This window comes from Microtus pennsylvanicus, chromosome 9 (genome assembly GCF_037038515.1).
Source record: "Microtus pennsylvanicus isolate mMicPen1 chromosome 9, mMicPen1.hap1, whole genome shotgun sequence".
Taxonomy (NCBI): Eukaryota; Metazoa; Chordata; class Mammalia; order Rodentia; family Cricetidae; genus Microtus; species Microtus pennsylvanicus.
The window spans coordinates 53,254,563-53,282,533 of record NC_134587.1 but is presented as its reverse complement, the minus strand read 5'-3'; the positions used below and the strand labels follow the sequence as shown (position 1 = coordinate 53,282,533).

Sequence of the window (27,971 nt, the reverse complement as noted above, 5' to 3'; positions counted from 1 at the left end):
TTCCCATTATAAACTCATATATACATCTATTCAGTAACCATTTTCAAAATTTACTACTTATAGGCAAAGTATTTAACATGTAACAGGGACAAACAGCACCCCTATTCTCAAACAGCTTAGTCACAAATGGTGGAGACTAATTACAACACACCATATAACAGTGAGGCAGGCACACAAGAGTTTCAGAACCTATAACCCCAATTTGGTTTTGGTTATGTCAGATGCCATGCACATATACACACATACACATTTTAATAATGTACTTTAACTTGCACATAGTATGTGTACATATGCAACTCACAATGCACTTAGAAATTTTAGAATGCCCTCACTCCACAAACTACATTAGCAACGTGTACTCCCATCTCTAAATGATAGTTGAAAATTCTTTGATGGAGGAAGGTCATTGGCTAATAAAGAAACTGCCTTGGCCCATTTTATAGGTTAGAACATAGGTGGGTGGAGTAAACAGAACAGAATGCTGGGAGGAAGAGGAAGTGAGCTCAGACTCGATAGCTCTGCTCTCTGGAGCAGACGCAATGAAGCTCCAACCCAGGATGGACGTAGGCTAGAATCCTCCCGGTAAGCGCACCTCGGTGCTACACACATTAATAGAAATGGGCCAGGCAGTGTTTAAATGAATACAGTTTGTGTGTTGTTATTTCGAGGTATAAGTTAGCCAGGCGGCCGGGAGCTGGGCTGTGGGAAGAGGCCCGCAGCTCCCTCAACAATTCTTGACCCCTAGTAGCAACCAAATTTAGACAAATTCTACGCAAGTGTATTCCCAATATGTACAAGTATAAACAAAAGAAGAGAATATTTAGCCTGAACAGGTTTGGGTGCCAAGTAAGATAAAATTGTGTCTTCTTGTTTTCTGGTAAACTTTTAGGGAGAATCACCCCCATTGCAATCTTATGCTATACCTAAGTAGATGTGCATATGATTAAACGCAGATTCATTATGGGATGAGAAATACATAGTAGGAAAAAAGGCATGACCTAATCTATCAAAGAAAATACAGTACTACACACATTTATAAGAAACTCTTTCCTTGACCTCATAAAAAGAAGTTCCAAACAATAACTGGGGTTCTTGTGTCAGTTTTGACAGTGTATCCCTCAAATCAGCACTGCTGCTTTATTCCAAATTAAGTTATCTTGCTCCTTCTGCTAGACTGTGTGAATCCTTACCTCCAATGGATCAGACATCAAGAACTTCAAAACATTCAGGCAAGACCCTGACCACCTATAAAAGTAGTGGGTACTATAAGAAGTTCTCAGAAACCAGTAAGATGATTCAATACTGAGTCATCAGATTTTGGCCTAAATACAGATAGGAAATGTCCGGTGCCTGGGAAAAATAAAAGCAGACTCAGAGAAAAACAGTTTATATTTTAGGGGTTGAAGCAATGGGTGAGCAGCTTAAGAATAATGGCTGCCCTTTCAGAGGACCTTGCTGGATTTGATTCCCAGCAGCTACATGGGCAGCTCACAACCATCTGTAACTCCAGTTTCCGGATATCTGATGCCCTCTTTGAACCTCATCAGGCACCAGGCACACTCATGGTGCACAGACATTCATGCGGAAACTCATGTACATGAAATAAAAATAATTTTTTTAAAGTTTAGAATTTAAAAATCTAAGGTCTAAGGTGCTATTCAACTAGACATTTATGTGATAAATGAAGAGGCACTGGGACAACAAGTACCAAATGGAAATGTATAAATTTAGGGCCTTCTTTTTGGTAAAAATAAGAAATTTCAAGACAAAGGCTAAATGAATCAGTATAATTAAAAACAAAAGGCTTAGGATTAAGAACATTTTTAGTATTCAGAGTTCAGAAACACAAAGAACAAACAGAGAAATCAGAAGCTGGCACTAGGGCTAGAAGAACCAAGAGAAAATGATCATGTGACACTCAATTGAAACATAGCATTTCATGTCACACAAGTGTCCGGTAATACCAAAGGAAGAGAACACAGGGCAACAGGAACTGTCCTACTCTGTTAGAAAAAGGGTAAACTGGACATATTTCTAGGTCCACATTTTCTGCCTGTAATATTTCCAAGACACACACATGCATGAAAGTACTCAAATTCTGTGGTGGCTGAAAATACTAAACAGCCTAAAAACCTTTCAAAAGTCAGATGAATAAATTGTGACACGTGCATAAATGAATACTGTGGGCTATCAAGATAACAAAATGGTAAAACACTTAGAATTAATTGCAAATAATACTGGACAAAAAAGATTAAAGCCACAAAAGATTTAATTAGTGCTGCTCAATTTCTACAAAGTTTAAGGCAAATTAAATTACTGAAGAAAGAATATCCAGGTGGGAAAGTCAGAAAAAAAATCTAGAAAATACCATCTACAAGTTAGGACTGGAGTTCACACAGCAAGAACATAACAAGGTGGGATACATGGATGGTGCCCTCAAGGAATAGACAATGCTCTGTTTGATTATATAAGTAACTTTTAAGAATAATTATTTGGGGGGAGGGGAGGCTAAGAAGATGACTCTGGTTAAGAGCACCAGTTTTTCTTCCAAAAGACCTGGTTTCAATTCTTAGCACCCACATAACAGCTACCTCTAACTCCAGTTCCAAAGAATCCAACGCCTTCCTTTTGGTCTAAACAGGCACCAGGCATGTATGCACTGCACAGACATAAAGGCAGGCAAGGCAAAAAACAGACACATACATAAAATTCAAAAAGTGTTCATCTATGTCAAAGTTGCAGTAGGACAGAATAAGGGCTCAAAGCAAACCACTGAGTGTGGAAAGGGAAAGGTCCCAGGCAATACTTCAGAAGTGATGAGGAAGAAAGCCTGATAGAACAAGCTCAAATCATAGAAAAAGTTAAATATTTCCACATTCTGTAGGCTGCCATTTTGTCTTGTTGGCTGTGTCCTTTGATTATACTCCAAAGTCCGAGTTTTTAAAGTATGGTGCTCCCGTTTCTTTACCTCCTCTTCCATTGTTCTTTCTTTGTTCATTGGCACTTTGTCCCACCTCCACTTCCCTCTCTGTTTTCATTTGCCTACTGCTCTTTTGTCCCGCCCCACTTCCCTTCCAAAGTGCTCAGCCCCATGTCGCTCTGTGCCAAATTCCATTCCAAAGTGTTCCAAAGCCACATGCCGCTGAGCACCCCCCCCCTCAAAAAAGTGGCCTAGCCCCTCTGTTCCAAAGTGCCCACCCAATAGAGCGACTGGCTCCAGGTCTGGAAGCGGAATGGCCGGTTCATGGAGCGGCATTGCTCATCAGTTTCACTAGCCTGCAACAACACAGGTTTCTATCTGGACCCGGCACAGGCAGGGGGCTTGGCCTTACGTTCTCCATAGCTGGTATCTGCCTTCCAAGCTCAGACCACTCTGGCACCTCCGCTTCTGCCCCGCCCTTTCCTGCTGATAACAAACCGCCCCCCCCCCCCACTCTAGAACTCTACACAAATGTTTCATCCTTATGTTTCTGTTCTCTCTTCCAACGTCTAGTCAACTGACACAGGTCACTAAGGCTGACCTGTTTCTCTGTTAACATAATGTGGCCACGATGTGTTTGTATCAGTGTGTGTAACAGTGTTTTCATGATGTAATTTAAGTTTCGTGTATATGTGTGCTTCCAGATTACAACAGCTCTAAAATTTAGCTTATAGGCCCAGTTTAGAATACCAGGTAATGGTACCTTGCTCTCAAGTGCCTTTATAGATCTGAGATTATGGCCTTTTAACAACAAGAGCTTCTAACACAGAGGCATGCCAGCCTTTGCAGCACCCTATGACTCCTCCAAGAAGACAGAAGACCTGCCATCTCCAGGCTTGCGCTGGGTTTGCAAAGCAACCCACACAGAAGCAAAAACAGGCCTTTTACCCAGGGAATGGATCTGCTTTTCCCTGCCAAGACAGGTAAGACAATCTTCCCGTTCACAGGAAAAATCTTTGGGCCTCTCACACTCAAGAGTTAATGGCAAATATTTCTTCTAAGACTTATGTTCTCCAAGGACAAGAAGAGGACTTGGGATTGTCTGCTGGCCAAAAGTTGTCTCATTTTTTTTTCCTCATCTATTCCTCCCAGATCTGTCTAAAGGCATTTGACAACTCAAAGTACTATTCTTTAACAGGCTTCATAGTTCAGGTTTCAATCTTCAGAGGTTCAGAGTTCCCAATTTCCTCTAATAGCCTTCTAACCTATGACACAGGTCCCTAAGGATGTCCTATCTGTTTCTCTGTTACACCAAGATATAAAATCTGTTCCAGTTCTCTTTCAAGTTCCTGGAAAAGCTCTATCACTATACCAAAATCAGGTCTGGTAAAATCCAAGGTTTTAAGCGGAAAACTTGTATGACAAGAACTTTAAATCTTTGAAGAAAGAAATTGAAGACACCAGAAAGTGGAAAGACCTCCCATGCTCCTGGGTAGGTAGAATTAATATAATAAAAATGGCAATCTCACCGAAAGCAATCTACAGATTCAACACAGTGCCCATCAAAATCCCAGCAAAATTCTTCAAAGACCTCGAAAGAACGGTACTCAACTTCGTTTGGAAAAGAAAAAAACCCAGGACAGACAAAACAATCCTGAGCAATAAAAACTTCTGGAGGCATCACAATCCCTGACTTCAAACTCTACTACAGAGCTATAATACTGAAAACAGCCTGGTACTGGCATAAGAACAGACAGGACGACCAATGGAACCAAATAGAAGACCCGGATATCAATCCACACATCTTCGAACACCTGATATTTGATAAAGAAGCAAAAAATATCAAATGGAAAAAAGAACGCATATTTAATAAGTGGTGCTGGCATAACTGAATATCAATCAACATGTAGAAAAATGAAAATAGACCCATATCTATCACCATGCACAAAACTCAAGTCCAAATGGATCAAAAACCTCAACATAAAGCCAGCCACACTGGACCTTATAGAAGAGAAAGTGGGAAGTACATTTGAACACACTGGCAGAGGGAACCATTTCCTAAATAGAACCCCAGCAGCATAGACACTGAGAGAAACAATAAATGGGACCTCCTGAAACTGAAAAGCTTCTGTAAAGCAAACGACATCGTCAACAAAAAACAACAGCCTAAAGAATGGGAAAAGATCTTCACCAACCCCACATCAGACAGAGGGCTGATCTCCAAAATTATACAAAGAACTTAAGAAATTGGACACCAAAAGATCACATAATCGAATAAAAAAAGTACAGACCTAAACAGAGAACTCTCAACAGAGGAATTTAAAATGGCTGAAAAGACACTTAAGGAAATGCTCAACATCCTTAGTCATCAGAGAAATGCAAATCAAAACAACTCTGAGATTCCATCTTACACTTGAAAGAATGGCCAAGATCAAAAACACTGATGACAACTTATGCTGGAGAGGTTGTGGGGAAAAGGGAACACTCCTGAATTGCTGGAAGGAATGCAAGCTGGTACACCCCCTTTGGATGTCAGTGTGGCAATTTCTCAGAAAATTAGGAAACAACCTTCCTCAAGACCCAGTAATACCACATTTAGGTATATATCCAAAGGATGCTCAATCATTCCACAAGGACATGTGCTCAAATATGTTCAAAGCAGCATGGTTTGTCATAGCCAGAACCTGGAAACAACCTAAAGTGCCCCTCAACTGAAGAATGGATAAGGAAAATGTGATACATTTACATTACGGATTACTACACAGCAGGAAAAAAAATAACAACAGCTTAAATTTTGCAGGAAAATGGATGGAGCTAGAAAATGTTATTTTGAGCGAGGTAACCCAGACACAGAAAGACAATTATCGCATGTACTCACTCATAGGTGGTTTTTAAACATAAAGCAAAGAAAGCCAGCCTACAAATCACAATCCCAGAGAACTTAGACAACAATATGGACACTAAGAGAGTCTTACATAGATCTAATCTAGGTGGAAGTAGAAAGTAGAAAAAGACAAGATCTCCTGAGTAAATTGGGAGCATGGGGACCTTGGGGGAGGGTTGAAGGGAGGAGGGAAGCAGGGAAATATGTAGAGCTCAATAAATATCATTGAAAAAAAAATCCTTCACACCAGTGTATCATAGTTTAAACTAACTGGTAGAAGTGGTTATTGAAATACAAGTTCGGCAAATTTAAAAAAAAAAATCCAAGGTTTTAAATTTTAACCCCAGCCAGTTTTAAGCATATTTTGTAGGTTACTCCTGCTGCTTATGTCAAGACCAACCTACAAAATGCTCCCAGGACAACACCAGAAGCACCTATACCAGCTCCTGGACTTCCCCACTGGTACCAGCTCTCCAGGATCAAGGACACCTGCCAACTAAAATCTGGTTTCCTCTGCTATTGGCTAGCCCCATTTCATATTTTTTTTTCCTCCTAGACACCTACCTGCCTTCTTACCTTCCTCAAGAAACAAATGCCTGGCGTCTCTGAGATGGCAGTGAACAGGATACCTTTCCAGGCACACTACACGCTGAATGTGGACCCACCAACACCCAGCTGCATGCCAGGAGGAAGTAGCTAGACTTGAGTCTACGCCCTTTTTCCAAAGAGAGCCAAAAATGTTGGTCATAATTATCACCTCAACTTCCTGTCACCTCTATATCCAAAGAGTCTGGAATGTTAAGTCTGGAGCACAGCTCCAGCCCCTGGCATCCATCACAGCCCCCGGCATCAATCATAGCCCCACCCCTGACCTGGGAGTTGCATTAGTCTGCACTCCAAATCCCAGCATGCCAGGTCCTGACTCTTCCCTTGGGGAGGGTCAGGACTACTTCCACAGAGTATTTAAATGGGCTCCCAGAAGAGAAACACATGGTTCCAGGTTTGCATGTGCTCCCTGCTTTCCGGTCTTCTCCCCACCATGCGCTTGGCCACCGGAGAACACCATACTTAATAAAACAATGTGCATTTTAATTTGGTTTGATCTGACCTAATTGTATTTCTTTGCACCAGCAGAGCCGACTCTCTTAGGATTATTTTTTCCTAACACTACCACAACAACAAAATAATAAAAATTAATAAACACTGCTCAGTAGTAATTCTAAATAGCAAGTCTCAATTTTCCAATTAAAAGCAGACTAACAGAGGGATTAGGAAACAGGATGATTCTTTTTGTTGCCTATAAGAAACATATCTTGCTGGGCAGTGGTGGCGCACATCTTTAATCCCAGCACTCGGGAGGCAGAGGCAGGTGGATCTCTGTGAGTTTGAGGCCAGCCTGGTCTACAAGAGCTAGTTCCAGGACAGCCACCAAAGCTACAGAGAAACCTTGTCTCAAAAAACAAATAAGATAAAATAAAATAAAATGAAATAGAAACACATCTCATTAAAGGCAGACACCACTTTAGGGTAAAAGGACAGAAAAAGATATTCCAGGCAAATAGAACTAAAAGACAAATAGGATATTCTAATACCAAACAAAACAGATTTCAAACCAAAACTAGACAGGACAGGAAAATTCATACTCATTAAAGGAAAAATTCACCAAAAACACACCACAATTCTAAACATTTACACAACAAAGGGGTAAATATGAAATTGGGTAACTTCATAAAAGAAACAATCTAAAACTCACGGACTGACACTAACACAGTGAAACTGTGGGACTCCAATAACCCACTCCCATCAAAAGGTTATCCAGATACAAACAGAGAAACTCCGGAGTTAAATGACATCATAAATCAAATGGACCTAACAGAACATTCTATGCAAACAGTAAAGAATTCACTTTCTTCCAAAACTGACCACAATGCAAGTCTCAACAAATATAGAAAAACTAAATATCCTGCATCCTCTGGTCACAAAAGTATAAAGCTGAATTCCAACAACAATAGAAATGGCATAAAACAGACAAACTCATGGAAACAAGACAACAAGATACTGAATGAAAGTTGGGTCAAGGGAGAATCAAAAGAAAATTGAAATCAGGCAGTAGTGGGACAAGCCTTTTTTTTTTTTTTTCCTTTTTGGTTTTTCAAGACAGGCTTTCTCTGTATAACTGAACAAGCTGCTCTGGAACTAGCTCTGTAGATCATGCTGGCCTTGAACTCACAGAGATCCAACTTCCTCTGCCTTTAATCCCAGGAGACAGAAGGAAGCAGATATCTAAATTTAAGGCCAGCCTGGTCTACAGAGCAAGTTCCAGGACAACCACAGAGGTGTAAAACTTCACAGAATTGAATCAAAATAAAAACACGACATAATATACCAAAATCTATGCAAAACACTAAAGGCAGTCCTACTAGGAAGGGCCACAGTACAGTGCCTATCATCAAGAAACTAGAGAGATCTCATGTTATATACTTGAAAACTTAAAAAAATAAAAAAGAACACCCAAAGAAAGTAGGAAGAAATAATCAACATAAGGCTGAAATTAATGAAGTAGGAAAGAAAAATAACAATACAGAATCAATGATATAAAGAGATGGTTCTTTGATGGGGGGAACTAAAACAAAATTGCCAAACCTTTAGCCAAATTAACCAGAAAGAAAGATCTAATCAAAATTAGATCTAAATTAACAGAAGAGACTGGAGGGGGGGGGGGACACACCAGAGGTTAAAGGCACTAGTTGCTGTTGCAAAGGACCTGGATTTGTTTCCCAGGACCCACATGGTGACGCCTAGAAAGAAAGACACTCTCCAACATGTTGAGATGTCTGTAGGCTATGCAGTGTGCTCAGGTTTCCCAGCCTTTTTCCATTTACTAGTATTTACCAACTGTCAACCACGCTGGGGTGAGCCTTGGTGATGCAGCTGAGTCATTTCTGATCCAGTAAATAACTCCTCACCCACGGTTAACCCCAATAAAACTCATTGGTTCACCAAATTGGACTTTGGTGTTATCTGTACTTTGGTCTGTCCTGAATTCCCTATCTGGAGTGGAAAGATGAATGTGTTTCATATGCCCAGGAAATGTTTTGTCATACGAGTACAGGCAGACAAGTACAAATGGAGGGTGGTCGTGAGTTTTTCAATACATTTTTCGCATCCCCTATATTTTTGTTTCCCTTTCTTTCTACAAAGTACTTGCAAGCTTCAGAAAGTTCATCACACTGACCAGTGACAGGAACAATGTCTCTTCTTAACGTTTTTATCTCCTCTTAGACCAAAGCCTAAAGTATGATTCATAAGTCTATGCAGTAACAAAATCTAGCAACACAGAAAAATAACCTGATCACTAATAACAATTGAGACAGAAGGCTGATATCACTGATGTTTTGGATAGAAGTCAATTAAATGTTTAAGCTCCCTAAACAAGGTGCACACCACTACTATCAATGTTAACCCTCAACTCTAATGAGAAACAAAAACAAACAAAAAACCTTTCATACTCACCTTCTTTATCACTAACTGACCAGGAATACTTCTGAAAAGGCTTACTGGATGGAAGGGGGTCCATTTCCAACACTTTATAAATCTGGCCAAAGGCTGATAGTCTAAGTGCATGCTAAAGAATAAAACATTATATTTAATAAAATATCAATAACCATTCTCACTTATATGACATTTAACTCAAATTCTTTACATACTGATAATATATTAATACTGGTAGAATTCCCAAATTTAAACATACAAGAAAAGTAACCACATAGAACAATTCAGAAATGGAAGATACGTTATCACTTCTAAGCAGTTAGTGATACCAGTCTCATACCTGTGCACTATGAGTGATTTCTTCTTTTTGCTGAGTGGTCATATAGCTCAGAGCATCTGTTGGGTCTCGCTCACAAGGATCATGAAGGCCAGGACCCCCTAAGGCAAAGGCAAGAAAAAAATAAAAATTTAGAAATGAGTTTAAAACATCAAAGTAACAAAAGAGAGAAGGAAAAAAAATGAAGAACTAAGTTAAAAGTCTGCTCAAAGAAGTGGAGTATTAAGGACAATCTGTCATTTGCACCTAACTACACCTATTTTTTACTGGAAGTCAACTAATACCAAAATGAGCCTTACTCCAAAATTTACAACATGATGAATATACCTAATCTGTAAATGGATCACATACTCAACTTTTCCAAATTTATGACTAGACTTGCAATCAAAATGAACTTCATTCTTATCAAATAAGCATTTACATTTCAAATTCAGACTTCTTGGTGAAGCAAATGCATAGTAGACACAGTATCTATTAGTACTCTTTATGTTAGTACATATAAAACAAAAATTAGAACATTGTAGCTGCTAAAATTCTAAAGAACACAATTCCTACACATCATTTTCCTCTTCAGAGGACAAACATTTAGTATATGTTTAGATAAATTAACTAAAATTAAGATTTGTTTTTCTTATTCTTCTGCCTTGAGAGTTTGAAACCCTTACCAGGAAGTAGTATTCCAGATGCCAAACACTCCATTACTCGTCTCAAGGCCTCCCCAGCGCCCAAAGGTCTATTACAAGTACCTATAGACTTTTCACATATAAGCTCTAGTGGCTAGAAGATATTAAATTACAAATTAGTACATGCACCAAGTGTTAAAAGGATTCCAGTTAAATGTGAGCTGATATTTCTATCTAAAAGGGAAGCCAAAAAGTATAGAAAACTAAATATTTAAGGTCCATTTAATTCTTCCTCCATGATTATCTACTCTAATCCAACCATTTTCTAATTCAAGTATTTTTAGATATTTTCAAAAAATATGAGACAAAAACTTTAAATTTTAGTTACAAAAAATAAAGTTACAGTCATATGATTCATTTAACAAGCTTTTACATGAATAATAGCTAATAAATAACCAAGGTACCAACTGGTCTATCTAAATCCCACTTAAGTTAGGAACACTCAACTATAAAAGTTAAATTCATTTGAATAGCCTGTTCCAAGAGCAGCAATTAGAATAAACCAAGAACCACACCTCTGTGTTTGTTACACAAATGTTCATAATCGCTCATTAATTTATAAATGAGTCCTTCCAATTTTAAATTATTTTCATAAATTTTTAAATTGTAGTCCTTAGTGGATCAGGCATAAAAATCTCCAAATTAAGTCAATGTTACAATATATGTTATGTCCTAATTAGTAATTAATATCAAGCAAACACTGCACTTAAACTAATTACAGGCATACTTAATTACACATATTATAACATTGCATTTAACCTAACATTTTGGATCTGTATCTATATTTCATGAGAATTAGAAAAGACACCAGTCAATCAGATAATCGCCACAGAAATGTAACAAAACACTGCAGCAATGGACCAGTCAAGAAGGCTATCATGGGCAGCAAGTGATCCATGAGTGATTAACGATCCGTCCAGAGTTCAAGCAGAACAGGACTTATTTCTAAAATTAATAAGACCTTTATAAAGATCAGGGGGATCTTTATAAACATACATACATACATATGATATTTCAAATTTATATATATACATATATATATGACAAAAATGACAAAAGAGAGAAGTTATATGCATAAAAGAATTCATAAAACTGCATAATTAATTCTAGGGCAAAAAAGAAAATAGATGTCTTAACTACACTCAGAAGATAGTCATCATTCTATAGTAACATCATTTCTAGAATTACCTCTGCTATAGCTTCAGATTTAAGTACTTACCCATCCTTTCAATGGCGCCCATGTGGGTACTCTGTTGCACAAATCACGCAGAATGCGGAGGACAATTACACATGATTTTAATCCATTTGCCCTTGCCTAAAACAAACAAAATGATTCCAATATCCCTGTAGAAATCCATTCCTCATTTGAAACACACTGGTCTTGGATAAGTTTTTTTTTTAAATGAATACCAATTAGCAAATAATTTACTGGTTATCAAGCAAACCAAGAAAAATCAAATTATGAAAATTAGCAAGTTATGGTTCAAAAAGGCAGGTTTTTAAGTAAAAGGAATATAACATAAAAAGTCTTTTTGTGAACTCATGGCAACTATATTCCAGGCACCATCTTAACTTTCAGCTTTTCTGTGTTTTTATTTTATAAGCCACCATCTACTACTTACAATAGTAAATCAAAATAGTAAATCAAAAAGAATTCCTTGATAACAAAACATCATGGAGGACAGCTCGGTGGGTAAAGTGCTTCCTTTGCAAGCATGGAGGATTGAGTTCAACCCTCAGAGCCTATGTTTTAAAAGCCAGGTGTGGTGGCACACACTTAGAATCTCAGGGAAACAGCACTCGAAGGCTTGCTGACCAGTAAGCCTAGCCTACTTGTTGAGTTCTAGATTGCAGTTAAGAGACCCTTTCTCAAAAAGTAAATGCTCCTGAAAAGTAACACTGATGTTGACCTCTGACCTATGTACACACACAAGCACACACGCATACAAAATGAAAGCTATTCTAAGGAACTTTATCCGAAGGAACTGATTTATTCCAACAATAACTCTATGAGCTACAAAGTATCTCCATTTCATACAGCATACAGAAAACACTAAGTGGAAGGTGTTCCAAATAAAACTGACACAGAACAGTAAGGAAGAAACAAAGCGCCAACCTGAAACCATTTGGCATGTCGCAGAGAAGCCAAGGCATTTAGGCATTTCTGCCTGTCCAGTAAGTCCGGAGGGTCTTTCATCATAACATTTTCTAGTAGTAAAATGGGATAAGGGAAAACAAATATAATTTGAAAGGGGGTTCTTTAAAAAATTCTCAATAACAACCAAAAGAAAGCAGCATTTGAGTGAACTTGTAAGACTCCAGAAATTTTCATAACTTGGTTTTGTTGCTTTTTTACTAATTAAGTGAACATTATTTAAATAAACAGTCATCAGATTCTGTGCAAAAAGTACAAGAAAAAGTAAAGGAATTCACTCAACAAAGAAATCAGTAACCACAGCTTCTTATAAACAATCAAGGATCTTACTAATGAACATGTATATGATCATAGAAAACAAAATAAATACACAGCACTTTTTCATTTGGGAAGCTATAAGAACGACATCTGGGAACAATTGAAATAAAAACTTCCTTTTGTTTGTTTTTCAAGGCAGGGTTTCTCTGTGTAGCTTTGGAGCCTGTCCTGGAACTTGCTCTGCAGACGAACTGGCCTTGAACTCACAGAGATCTGCTCGCCTCTGCTTCCCAAGTGCTCCCACCCAGCAATTAAAAAAAAAATATTTTTGGGTTTTTTTTTGTTTGTTTGTTTGTTTGTTTTTGTTTTTTGGAGACAGGGTTTCTCTGTGTTGCTTGAGCCAGTTCTAGAACTAGCTCTTGTAGACCAGGCTGGCCTCAAATTCACAGAGATCCGCCTGCCTCCGCCTCCTGAGTGCTGGGATTAAAGGCATGCACTACCACCGCCTAGCTTAAAAAATTTTTAATAAAAGAAATTTTGATAGCTTATTAGGAGCTAAAAAAGTTGGACCTCTTATGTAATAACAAAATTGAATAAGCTGAAAGTATACTGAGTGTGATCAAATAGGAAATTATTTGCTTCTAAACAATCAAAATCACTAAAATAACCACCACTAGAAACAGTTACCTTGAAGTTCATTCATTCAATATTTCTTTTTGGAGCCAAAATTTTAAAACTACAAATATAAAATAAATAGAATGTATTTCATATTTATTGATCTCTTGTTCTTTAAGGCAACTAGCTCATAGACTGCTATATAACCATGGTCATTTGATTTGCCTTATTATTTCATAACTATTTGATACGGTTAAAAGCAAAAAAAATAGAAACATGGATAACAATAAATACACATACTTGATACTAAATCCAAGTTTCTGTCACCAAGTTCATTTCCACTAAGTATGGAGAAGCAGGTTTGTTAATTTTTGAAGTCTTGTGATGCATTATTTAAAAACATAGTTCTACAAATGGATTCCTACAGAAAGATTGTCTAACCTTGTGTCAGATTCATTACTCTCTCTTAAGAATGCTTTTAAGTATGAGTCCCGCTAACACGTCTCAATATTCTTCTAACAGTAGATATGGAGTACACTGCATGGTCCAAAGGATGTAAATACTTTTAAATGGTGCACAAGAGCATGGAAACTTTTTAGATTCCTTAGTTATCAGTGACTCTATAGTAGCAAACCTAGAGTTTATTCTACTAGTTACAACATTTCTAAAACTGAAGGTATAATGCCCAAATAAAACCACAATTTTAAGGAAGAACCCTATACTACTGCAACACTAACCAATGAAGTACTACAACTTATTTCCTACCAAGTGAGCTCCACGGCAGAAGTCTGCATTGTTTCCTATTAACCCCTACCAACAAAAATCATAATGCTAGGTCTGAATTCATTTATGATTTCTACTAATAAAATCAGAAGCTTCTAAAAGTATAATCAGTTATAGACTCATTTATAAACCCAAACAAATATGGTACTCATAGGTGAAAGTCCTGGGCTTGTGTTTACAGGCACAAAATATACAACTGAGTCATTTCAACGTTTTATCATCAAATTGTTTTATTGTAGTCAATAAAGGCATTTGTGTAAAGTTCATATAAAAGCTAAGACATCTCTAAATGAGTCATTAGAATATTCTTATTCTTTTCTTGTTTTGTTTTTCAACACAGGGTTTCTTTGTGTAGGCCTGGGTGTCTGGAACTCACTCTGTAGACCAGGCTGGCTTCAAACTCAGAGATCCACCTGTCTCTGACTCCTGAGCGCTGAAATTAAAGGTGTGCGCCAACACTACCTGGCCAGTTATTAGAATCTCTTGAGAGGTATATATGACAAAGGTTGACTGACTGTTAAGGTACATAATTCAAATTGGTTATTTTCTTTTTACAACTTGATTTTTAAATTAACAGTAAGTTTTATTCTACCCATTTTAATGAGTTGAAGTGTCAGAAAGAAGGTGACAAAGAAAGAGAAGTACAGAAAGAGGGGAGAGAGGTAAGACCCAGTAAGCCAGAACTCTTTGCTCACCTTAAAGTATCTTGTCAAATGGCCAGAGATGGTAAGTACCTTACCCTAATTGTGACACATATATTTGCAATGGTGACAAGAGAAAGATATTTTTGATGACTTGTTTCATCTCAAAATCTACTACCATAAATTGTTATTTTTAAAAAAAATCAAGACAACATCTTGCTATAAATCAGTCAACATTTGGAAACAACAGATTTTACTAAAAAGAGAAGAAAGGGAAAAGCACTGAGGACTTGTAAACAGATTCCTCTTATAACAACATCAAATAGCCATGTTTCTTTATGCTCTGACAGTGAAAAGATCCAAAATGTTTTACTATTCATGAACCTGGGAACAACAGGGGTATAACAATACAATAACAATTAACATATGGCATCCCTCAGTGCTACTTATCAGCCCAGCTTGTCTATTTCCTTTCTATGGCTAATAATACAGTTTTACATATTCTTACTAATAAAACTGTTCATGTGCCAATCATAGAACTACTGCCTGGAAAACAATGCCCTCCTGATGAAACAGCAAGTTTAATACTTCAGGACCTTACTACAGGTGTGTATGTATTTCAATTTTATTAGGTGAGCAAAGACTTACTTTAAAAATTGTCATTAATTAATTAAAAACAACAGAACCACTGGAGTTGTGTTCTAAACACTTTTAACCCCAGCACTTTCAGACACAGGCAGATGGGTATCTGTGAGTTCCAGACCAGACTGGAATTCAAAATCAGGGGTGCATAAAAAAAAACTGTCTCAAAAATGAATGAAGGAATGAATGAATGAATGAATGAATGAATGAATGAAAATAATTTAAAGTACAGAACTATGACCTATTTCACTTGCTTTGTAGAAAATATAAAAAGTAGCATAAAATGGACAAGTATTGACAAAAATGCCAAATACAAAGAAAAATACAGCTTTTAAAAATGATTTTGTAATCTGTCATTAGTATGTTTATGTGCACTGGAACAATGTATGTGCAACAAAGGAAGCACTGAAAAGAAGTCTATTATGCCTAAACCTGCTCACTTGGTTAAAGATTAGATCAGTGACCACCAGCAAACACTGTTCTGCAGCGCACAGATGTTTTCTTAGTGCCTTACATGCAAGTTATCTGCCCCTGTTAACAAAATACTATCCTGGAGAGGAAGAACAAGGAAAGCCATAAATGAATGTGGCTGTGTTATATGTCTAGACTCCTCAAAAGTGAAATAACTGAGCTGAGGTATCGTGGCAGTCTTCATAAAATTCTGGACAAAGCCGAGCTGTCAGTTAACCCTACAGAACTTTTTAGTATGTCTAAGGATATTCTCAAATCTCCTTTCTCTCAATTCCTTGAAGTTTTCTGCAAAGACATTATGTCTGAACTACCATTCGTGAAAAAAACACAAGGACATAGTAATATGATCAAACAGATGTAGCAATAAGGTAGAACCAAGAAGCACTATCCTCTTAGTCTAATTATGCCACAAACACTATCATTGTGATAATAAAGCCCCTGAAAGAAAATGACCATAGGTTTGCTCTGCGTAGGGCATATTCAGCACCTGGGGAAGGCAGGAAAATAAAACCTGCAGCACAATTATGGACTGCAACAATCTACTGTCCTGACCCTAACAGGAAATATACCTGTGAACCTCTGCCAAAAAGAGCCAGAAGTCCACCCTGGCATCAACAGGTGAAAAGGAACTCTAGAACAACTCTTCTCTATCAAGCTCTGACTCTACCTCAGTAGTATGACAGGAAACACTATTTTTCACTATCTTCTTAATTTACAACTGCAATGTAAACATAATTTTTAACAATTTATCATCCCCCCCCAGTAACAAATATATTTCTATTATAAAATCACAAGCACCAAAGATAAGGTCATGTTATTTATGGTTAGAAAGAAACAATCAACTACAAGTCCATGCAGAAACCCCAGGCAGGAAGGGACTAGAGGATTCTATACTGGACTCTATCAGATTAGCTAAACAAAATATGATACATTCCTGCTTATAACAGCCTAACAGTTACCTCCCTTCTAAGGCCATTGTGAGTTTTTTCTTTTTATTTATATGTGGATTATAACATGGTGGGTATAACACTAACAGAAATAAATCTCCAATAAATATTATTCAAGCCATGTAAGATGTTGCCTATTGTTAATTTTTCTTTTTTTTTATACGCTGTACTATATTTTCTCAGACAGTATATTGACTGAACATTCCCTGTGAAGATTAATGTGTGGTACTCTCTAGTAATCTACCTCTGTATCAGGTACGGTGCTAGGTGCTTAGGACAAAGGATAGGTGGAGGAGGAGGCGGCGGAAAAGACACCTGCCTTCCAAGGAACATAACTACACAACAAGCAAGCTCATTACTAGCACCAAAGAGTACACTGTACACTAACTAATACTGCATATTTCAAGTGTGGTTTAAAGTTTAGCTACGTGGATGAGTGTGGCAGGGGTTAGATACAGGAGGCTTACTTAGGCAGGAGGATCTCTGAGTTCAAGGCTAGCCTAGTGTATCAACCTGACGTACTTGGTGAGTTCCAGAGCAGACAGAGCTACATACTAAGTCTTTGTCTCAAAAAAACAAAAATAAACTTAAAAAATGAGTAAATAAGTAGCTCAGCTGTCTAAACCTCGTACGACCACATCACTCTGCTGAGACAGTCTGAGCACACAACAGTGTTTGTAAGCAGAGTAGTTTCTGTGCTTCACTACTGTGAAGTTAGTTGTATACCCCACTGTACATGTAGTCTCTCACTGAACGCTGCAAACAATTTACTGTTTCTTTATTATCTATACTTTGAAATTAAAAAGTGTGTCCAATGTCACACAAAACTAATAAGGTGAACAATTGAACACACAGATATTATGCAGCAAGATCTGTGCTTTTGCTCTTGTACTTTTCTTTTAAGGACATACCTAGTACTAGGGAAATGGCTTTCTAGTAAAGGGTTAAACTATGCTAGCACTGATAGCATACAAGAAGTCTTACTTGTGACATTTTTTTAGTATTTATTCACCATGTGGTTGCTGGGAATTGAACTCAGGACCTTTGGAAGAGCAGGCAATGCTCTTAACCACGAAGCCATCTCTCCAGCCCTTGTGACATTTTTTTAAAACAGACTTTTTTGTTGTTGTTGTTGTTTGTTTTGTTTTTCGAGAAAGGGTTTCTCTATGTAGTCCTGGCTGTCCTGGAACTCACTCTGCAGACCAGGCTGGTCTAGAACTCAGGTATCCATCCACCTGCCTCAAAAAGGTTATTTTTCATTCACTCTTTTTTTTTTTTTTTTTTTTTTTGATTTTTCGAGACAGGGTTTCTCCGTAACTTTTGGTTCCTGTCCTGGAACTAGCTCTTGTAGACCAGGCTGGCCTCGAACTCACAGAGATCCGCCTGCCTCTGCCTCCCGAGTGCTGGGATTAAAGGCGTGCGCCACCACCGCCCGGCTTCATTCACTCTTGACAACTTAAAAGATAAATGGTGGGGGCTGGAGAGACGGCTCAGAGGTTAAGAGCACTGACTGCTCTTCCAAAGGTCCTGAGTTCAATTCCCAGCAACCACATGGTGGCTCACAATCATCTGTAATGGGGTCTGGTGCCCTCTTCTGGCCTGCAGACATACACACAGACAGAATATTGTACATATAATAAATAAATAAATATTTTTAAAAAAATAAATAAATGGTGGTTTGAAGTGAATGGTTATCCACTTCTACACAGAAAATATTAAAGAGAAATCTAATGACCTATCTTAGCCCCGGTCCTCTGGCTCTGCCTGCTCTCAACCTTTCTTTCCTCTCGTTTAGATTTTGTCAAACTTAGCAAGTTAAGACAGGGAAGAAAAATAGATAATTTGTGTATCTGCTGCAAATTGTGTGTTTGGGAGTGGTAAAGCAAGTCAGAATACTATAATACAATGTCTTAGGATGGAGGAAGATAATACAAGACATTGCTTAACTTTGAGAAAGAAAATGAAGAGAAGGGAAGAGCTTTCAGTGCCCGATATCCCTGAAAGCTAAATGTGCTTTGTGTTTCCATCGTATGCAGATGGAAATATTTACATCAAGGGAAATAGTGTCTAGGTGAACAAACAGAACTGCATAATCCAGATTGCAGATGCTCAATTATGTTGGATGTTCCAAGTTGCCCAGGAAATAGACAAAAGGTGTCTATGACAAAGGCCCCATAGAAAAAAATGAAAAAGCTGAGAAATAATCAAGTTGGTCAACGGGGCTGAGTTGTTAAGAACAGCAAAGAAAAACTTCCTGTCATTCAAGAAGAGTAGTAACATCTGTTAAGAAAAAAAACAGCTCCAAGTTTACGCCCTAACCTTAACTAAACTCATCAGCTGATGAGTCAGCACAGAAAAGACTTTAGATCCTTAGTAACTCAAAACACCTCACACCTAAAACAAAGACTGTGAATCTATTTGATACAAATCCACAATCTGTGATTAACAGAGCCTGTTTTCAGTGTCTCTGTACCAAAATTAAGGTTTTTAAACAACAGGTTAAGCCTGAGGGAATCAAAACTGATAGCTATGACAAAAAAAACCCCATGTAAGTACACAAAACCACAAGAGAAAAAGCTTTGAATTTTCCTGATACCATGAAAGGTAAGGCAAGGAGCAGATATAAACAAACATCTCTCAATACAAAAATAATGTTTAGAGCCAGGTGGTAGTGGTACACACCTTTAAACCCAGCACTCGAGAGGCAAAGGCAAGTAGATCTTTGTAAGTTTGGGGCCAACCTTGTCCAACAGGGAAAGTTCCAGGACGACCAAGGCTATACAGAAAAACCATATCTCAAAAAAACAACCAACAAAAACAAAACCTTGAAAAAATAATGTTTAGTAGCACCTATAATTACAACTCTACATAGAAATGGCTGGTTTTGTACAACAGGGTCAAGTAGAACACAGCTTACCAAAATTAACTCATCTTGACACACCAGAAAACCAGAAATCATAGATCTGCTGTTAAAAAAAATTAAGCCATTTAAGAGAATGGTTCTTCCAAGGTGCTACAAAATGTTACATAAGGAATAAAGTACAGGCATTAAACCCAACTATAGATTGGATGTACTTTTATTTATTGGATGTATCTGGTTTCTGACTTTTAGTCGACCACATAACCTAACCTACCTACCCTTCCCCAAAAAAAAACTTTTTTAAAAAGGTGACCATCTATTTTAGTTCCAGGAGTCTATGATTCATGTCTAGGAGTTAAAACTCAAAAATCTACTTCACAGTTAAGTGTGCCTTTTTCTATATTTAACAATCTGAAATAAACTACAAAACTGACCTATTCCGTTTTAACTTTCGTGGTATTTGTGCTAAAGGGGTATGAAATGAGATAGCAAATATTCTACTGGCCCATATATACCATAGGGCCTTGAAATTGTTTTGACAGAGTGCTAAGTAGGTCAAAGGTCCAACACAGTGAAAATATCTCATGGCATTTATCTTTGAATTGGACTAAGAGTATGAAAAAGATAACTTGAAAAGATAAAACATAAGAAAATGAAGATCACCATACATACCTCATTACTTTTCAAAATTAGCAACAGTTAGGTAATTTCTCTTCTATATTTATGAGAATGACAGTGTCATACAGTGATTTTTTTTAACGCACATCTTATTTAAGATGTAATAGGGTAAAAAGTTTCTCAAAAATTTACTCAAGGCAGGTGAACTGGCTCAAGCCTTTAATCTCAGCACTGAAGAGGTAGAAGCAGGCATAAGTATCTGAGTTCAAAGCCATACAATTCTACATAGCAAATTTCAAGTCAACAGGGCTATGCAGGGAAACCCTGACTCCAAAATAAAAATTTACGAGTGTGTGCACATATGCCCATACACACACACAAACAGACACACAAATATACTCTCTGAAGATTAAAAGAGTAAAATATACTCACTAATTCTTTTTATTCTATAAGCCAAATGTACACACAAGAAATTCAACTTTTTTTGTTTTGTTTTGTTTTTCGAAACAGGGTTTTCTCTGTGTAACAGTTCAGTTTGTCCTGAGATCTTGCTCTGTTGACCTGGTTTGCCTCAAACTCACAGAGATCCCCTGCCTCTACCTCCCAAGTGCTAGGATTAAAGGCGTGCGCCCCGACCGCCCGGCAAGTAACTAAAATTTTTAAGGGTATGTAATTATTAGAAGTCAAACACAACATGTGAATAATTTCAAAATAAGCAAGCAAATTTTAAAATACTTCTGTCTTAGACTATATTTAATTCTGAATCTGATCAGTAAGCCAGTATAATAGAACTGGTTAGCAGATACCAATGACTTCAAATTATACTAAAAAAAGGAAAACAGATCATCGAAATGTAGGAAAATTAAAGCAGAATTAAAGCCCACATGATACACAGGTCTCTGAAACTGCAAAATATACTATGTAAAAACAAAACTTTAAAAATATCACGGGATAGCATACAGAAGCAAATGAAGTCTATAACCTCCTAAATCCCAAAACATAGTTATCACAGTATGGAAAAGAGTTGTTACATAAACAAAACAAAACATAGATATGTATGTATGTGGATATATATACACACATGTACCTCCATCTTTCTTCTCCAATTCGTCCCTAATTAGAGGAGAAGTAAGTATCACCTTCAAAGTCAGTGTGGGCTCTTTCGTGTTCCGAATTATAATGGAAGCTTCACTTATACATTGTTCCACTTGGTATTTCTCTTCTGTCAGTTTCTAAAAGTCACCAAGAAATCAAAAACACTCAATCAGATTAAAATCTCTAAATGGGACACTTGTGATAAGTTTGTGACTAATATTAACTATTAATATCACTATGCAAAAAAGTAAATAAAATCCACAACTGTAACTAGTTCCTTACTTCAGGGATAACCTCTCTCAACTTAAACAAGCCCATTCTCCATCCCTCATAAAAGGATCATAATGTCAACCATGCAGACAATTATGAAATAATATTTAAATCCATTTTCTTCCATGTGAAATGTCACCAGCAGCATTATAATTAGAATATAAATATTCTTGAAATTATTACTGTAAATTATTATACAACAGTAGATAGCTGGAAATGATCTTCAAAATTATAGCACTGTTGACAAAAGAATCTAAACAACTACTTACCAAGGATTTATGAATATAAATTATACAAATTTCTAAAGTAAATCAATAAAGTATGAATGACTTGTAGTCACATGAAAGAATGAGTATAAAGTTAGTTGCCTTGTATAACAGATCTCAGAAGTCATTCCACTAAGACTTATCATTATGAGATAATCCAAATGACATCCACAAGGAAATTTACATTGCTGTTTTTAGCATGCATAGAAATAAACATACAATCTTAAGGCTGTCATAAAATAATCCAAATTGTATATTAAATAGTACAATAAATTATAACTAAATAAATAATACAAATATAAGGTATGTTTGAAACGAACTCAGTCATTTATAAAAAATACTATTTCAATATTAAATACTTCCCAAATAGTAAGAAAAAGAAAAGTTATTGCCCTAATATTGAACATAAGAAGCAAAAGAAAAAAAAAGACCTCACTATAAATGGAAGAACCAGAAGTAAAATAAACAAACACATGCACACGTACACATACACACACACACACAAACTATTCACAACCATTTTGCCAATAAGGAAAAAAATCATTAAAGTTATCTATTAGAGAGCTGGAGAAATGAGTTGGTTATAACGTGTTTACCACACAAGCATGAAGACTCAAGTCTGATCCCAGCACCCACATAAAACAATAGACAGGACTGGAAAGATGGCTCAGTGGTAAACAGCACTTGCTGCTCTTAGAGAGGACCAGAGATCAGCTCCCAGCACCCATATGGTGGCTCATAAACCATTTGTAACTCCGGTTTAGAGGACCAAATGCCTTCTTCTGGCTCCTCAGGCATCACTACATGGTGCACACAACATTAAATAAAAGTATTTGTTTTTTAAATAAAAGGCACAGTGGCACCTTCCTAGAGACCCTGAACTGAGGAGATGGGTACACACAGATCGCTGGGGCTCGATGGCCAACCATCCTGCCTATCCTAATTAACAAGAGCAGTGCTTGAGGAAGAGGAACACACCAAATTGTGATCAGACCTCCACATGCAAGCCCACAGACACACACGCACAGACACACACAGAGATATCTATTCAACCTAGAGAGATGGTTCAGTTGTGAATAGAGAGCACTGGCTGCTCTTCCTAGGTTCAATTCCCAGCACCCACATGGCAGCTCAGACCTGCTTGTAACTCATTCCAGGGAAACTGATGCCCTCATACAGGCATAATTAAGGCAAAGCACCAATGCATATAAAACAAATTATTTTTAGAAAATTTTAAGATATCTATTGGAAATCAAACTAAAATTGTCAATTAATAGACACATCCAAAATTATAAACATAGTGTGAGCTTGGAGTAGACTAACTTCAAAGGTTATTGGGTTTGTCATCCTATGCCTCCTTTGTATAAAGAAGCTCTAAAATCACCCTGGAAAAGAGTACAGAGAGAAAAAAAAAGTGTATTTTCGACCTCAATTATATTAAGGTAGTAAATAACCAAACTGTTCCTATAGTTATTATTCAGAAAAGATATTTGGTCTGTAAGAAAGTAAGCTCCCATTAGAGATTATTATTTCTTGACTGTGCACACGGACACACAGACAACTAGTAGAGTAGCAGGGCATATGTGAAGGTCATACTTCAAATTATTTCCTGAAATATTACAATAGTAATGTATGGATGCTTAGACACAGGTTTAGAGAGAAATGTGTGGACAATTAAGATTACCACTTTCCAATGAAATGTACCTTCACCCAGATACAGAAAATTCATTGTTAGGAAGCTATAATGACTTTGCGTTAAATTGAAATATAGGAATCATAATATCCACCACTGGCCCTAAGTGTTCAAGTCTCTTTCATCTCTTCTAACATAATCCTTCAAGGACTTCAGAATATTTATGTCTTTTTAGTCCTCTCTAGCCAAGAAAGCCCAAAGTTCCTAAAATTTGAGATGGTCTGCACAATCTCTACTCTCTCTTTGTGATTTTTTTTTCTGTGAAGATTTACTAGATCAACAATAACATTTTAAGACTGTGGTACCCAAAAATAACAATCCTCACTTGAGAAAGGAACAATGCAGAGTTCAAAAAGTGAAACCTGCACAGAGAAAACACTATTGTATAGACTGTTGTATCAAATCTACGTCAGTTTGGTCTACAAAAAGTACCAGAACAAACAGAGCTATGTAGGAAGACCTTCCCCCCCCAACCTTAAAAAAAAATAGCTATAAAGTATTATTAGCCTCAAACATATTACTAGACCTTCCTTGTCAAAACCCTTTATCCTGTAAAGCTCACACAGCTATTACTCTCCATCTTCAAATGATTGCAACAGTTTTAAAAGAAAGATGGGAAGAAGGGAGGGAGACTGCAAGGCTGAAAGAAACTACTTTTAACAAATAAAAAAAGCTGCTCTGGGCTGGAGAGATGGCTCAGTGGTTAGAAGCATTGACTGTTATTTCAAAGGACCTGGATTCAATTCCTAGCACCCACATGGCAGCTCACAACTGTAACTCCAAGATCTGACACCCTCGCACAGACATGCATGCAGACAAAACACCAATACAAATAAAAATAATTGAAAAAAAAAACTGCTCCACCAAAACTGAAAATAGAATATCTAAATATAGTTTTATTTAGGAAAGAATATTTTCAGAATTAAAACAGAATAAAATGGTCCCCAAAAGTTACTATAGGAGCTTTTAAAGCCAACACTTGAGAAACAGAGGCATACAGAGACTCTAAATCAAAAAAAAACCCAAAAAACAAAAACTAAATAGACAGTTCTGAAGTTCAGTTAGCATGTATAATACAGAGAAAGTGACCCAAATAAACTATAACAAATTACAAATTCACATAAATAGGGGGAAAGGCCCATTTTACACAACAAATTATTACTCAATAAGAACTAAGTTATATTGTTTGCAATAACATGGATGGAACCAGAGAGGATCATGTGGGCAAATGATAAGACAGGGTCACAAAGACAAGTAGTATGTAGATTCTCTTCTTTTTAAAGTTTTGTTTATTTTCATTTAATGTACATGAATATTTTGCCTATGTACATGTTAGTCCACCATATGTGTGCAGTGCTGATGGAAGCCAGAAGAGAGCATCAGATATCCTGGAGTTAGAAATAGCTGTGAGCAACCTTTGTGGGTACTGGGAACTGAACCTGGGTCCTCTGCAAAGCAGCAGGTGCTCTTAACCACTGAGCTAGCTCTCCAGGGCCCCACCTTTTAAGTTTTCTTTCTTAAGAGAAACTAGATTTTCAAAAAGGATAAAGCAGGGTGGCAAGACAGCTTAGCTTAGTGGCTAAAGATGCTTCCTGCCAATCCTAAATTCAATCCTCAGAATGTAACTGTAGAGAGAACTAACTCTTATAAATTATCTTCTGACTCAACAACAAGCAAATAAATAGTTAGGCAAGGGATTTGTTTGTTTGTTTGTTTGTTTTTAAGACTTGAAAACAAAGAGAAGACATTGGGAAGGGAACAAGTAGAAGAATAATACAAAAGAAGGAAACAAATGGGTAAATAGGTCAAAGCACATGGTTCATATATATATCAGAATGACCCAAAAAAAATCTAAGATTTTATACAAAAATATACACTGATTTTTGTATTTGGGGTTTTTTTTAAGTTTGCAAATTTACAAAATCACACTTAAATAAATCAGGAACAAAAACATGTTTTTTTAAGGCATCTGCCTCATTTAAAAGGAATACAAATTTAAAAAGAAACAAAACAGGGCTAGAGAGATGGCTCAGTGGTTAAGAGCACTGGCTGCTCTTCCAAAAGACCCAGGCTCAGTTTCCAAAAACAACACGTCAGTTCACAACTGTTTGTTAATTCCAGTTCCAGGGGATCCAGTGTTGTCTTCTGACCACCCATACACACACAGGGAAAACACTCATACACATAAAATAAAAATAAATTTTATGTTGTTTTAAACAATATAAAATATCTCAGGGTAACTCTAACTAAACAAGTGAAAGACCTGTATGACAACAACGTCAAGTCTTTAAAGAAATTGAAGAAGTTATCAGAAAATGGAAAGATCTCCCATGCTCTTGGACAAGTAGAATCAACAAAGTAAAAATGTCAATCTTTCCAAAAACAATCTACATATTCAATGCAATCCACATCAAAATCCCAAAACAATTCAATTTCATATGGAAAAACAAAAAACTCAGAATAGCCTAAACAGTCCTGTACACCATCCCAAACTTCAATCTCTACTATAGAGAATGAATGAAAACAATTTGGTATTGGTACAAAAACCGACAGGTGGACCAATCGAATCAAATCAAAGAGCCTTATATTTAATCTGCACACCTATGAACACCTGACTTTTGACAAAGAAGCCAAAATTGTACAATGGAAAAAGGAAAGCATCTTCAACAAATGGTGCTGGCATAACTGGATGTCAACATGTAGAAGAATGCAAACAGATCCATATCTATCATCTTGCACAAAACTCAAATCCAAATGGACCTCAACAAATCTAGTCACATTGAACCTCAGAGAAGAGAAAGTAAGGACTAGTTTTGAACGCATAGGCACAGGAGACCGCTTCCTAATTATAACCCCAGTAGCACAGACACTGAGATCGACAATATATGGAACCTCCTAAAACTGAGAAGCTTCTGTAAGGCAAAGGACACAGTCCCAAGACAAAATGACAGCCTGGGAAAAAAAATTTTACCAACCCCACTTTGGAGAAAGAGCTGATCTACAAAATACACAAGGAACTCAAGAAAGTAGATATCAAAATATCAAATAATCCAATTAAAATGGAGTACAGATCTAAACAGAGAATTCTCAACAAAGGATTCTCTATAATGGTCAAAAGCCACTTAAGGAAATGCTCAACATCCTTAGCCATCAGGGAAATACAAATCAAAATGACTCTGAGATATGATCTTACACTAGCCAGAATGGCTAAGATCAAAAACACTAACCACAGCCTATGTTAAAGAGGGATGTAGAGTAAAGGGAACATTCCGCCATTGCTGATGGGAGTGCAAATTTGTACAGCCACTGTATGGCGGTTTCTCAAAAAAATGGGAATCAATCTACCTCAAGACACAGAAATACCACTCTTGGGCATATACCAAAGGATACAAACCCATACCACAAGGATATCTGCTCAACTATGTTCATAGCAGCATTATTCATGATAGCCAGAACCTGGAAACAACCTAGATGCTCCTCAACCAAAGAATGGATAAAGAATGCTCACCTTCCTAAATCTGGATGGAGGGGGGGAGGACCTTGGACTGCCCACAGGGCAGGGAACCCTGACTGCTCTTTGGACTGGAGAGGGAGGGAGAGGGGGGAGGGGAAGGGGAAAGGGAGGTGGAGCGGAAGTGGAAATTTCTAATTAAAAAAAAATTAATAAAAAAAATGGATAAAGAAAATGTGGTACATTTACACAATGGATTACTACTCAGCATTTAAAAAAATGACATCTTGAAATTTGCAGCCAGATGGATAGAACTAGAAAAAAACATCCTGAGTAAGGTAACCCAGACACAGAAAGACAAACATGGTATATAAGTGGATATCAGACATAAAACAAAAGATAACAAGCATACAGTCTACAACCCAGATAAGACAGGAAACAGAGAGAACCCTAAGAGAGACATACATGGATCCTTCCCCTGGGAAGCGGAAGTAGACAAAATCTCCTTAGTAAATTGGCAGTGTGGGTAGAGTATGGGGAGGTTGAAAGGAGAACGGGGAGGGGAAAAGGGTAGAGGGGGAGGAGAACATGAGGGATCAAGAAAACTGAGTTGGGTAAAGAACAGAGAAGGAGAGCAAGGAAAAGAGATACCTTAAAAGAGGGAGTCATTGTGGGGTTAGCAAGAAACCAGGGACTAGGGAAACTCCCAGGAATCCACAATGATGACCTCAGCTAAGACTCCTAGCAATAGTGGAGAGGTTGCCTCAAATGGCCCTCCTCTGTAGTCAGATTAATGACTACCTTAATTGTCATTATAGAAACTTCATCCAGTAACTGATGGAAGCAGATGCAAAGATTCACAGCTAAGCTGAACTCCTGGAATCCAGTCA

General features: G+C 37.2%; 1 protein-coding gene across 4 annotated transcripts in view; it reads right to left on the bottom strand.

Annotated features, from left to right (window-relative positions):
• Positions 1–27,971, bottom strand: part of Strbp (spermatid perinuclear RNA binding protein) — a 130,942-nt gene that overhangs the window by 41,011 nt on the left and 61,960 nt on the right. For all 4 annotated transcript variants that reach the window (XM_075986093.1, XM_075986095.1, XM_075986092.1 and 1 more), the window contains 6 exons: positions 21,394–21,538; positions 12,433–12,524; positions 11,536–11,631; positions 10,299–10,410; positions 9,637–9,734; positions 9,318–9,429 (listed from right to left, as the gene is read on the bottom strand). In XM_075986093.1, coding sequence (XP_075842208.1) covers positions 9,318–9,429; positions 9,637–9,734; positions 10,299–10,410; positions 11,536–11,631; positions 12,433–12,524; positions 21,394–21,538 — 655 coding nt within the window. The remainder of the gene's footprint in view (positions 1–9,317; positions 9,430–9,636; positions 9,735–10,298; positions 10,411–11,535; positions 11,632–12,432; positions 12,525–21,393; positions 21,539–27,971) is intronic.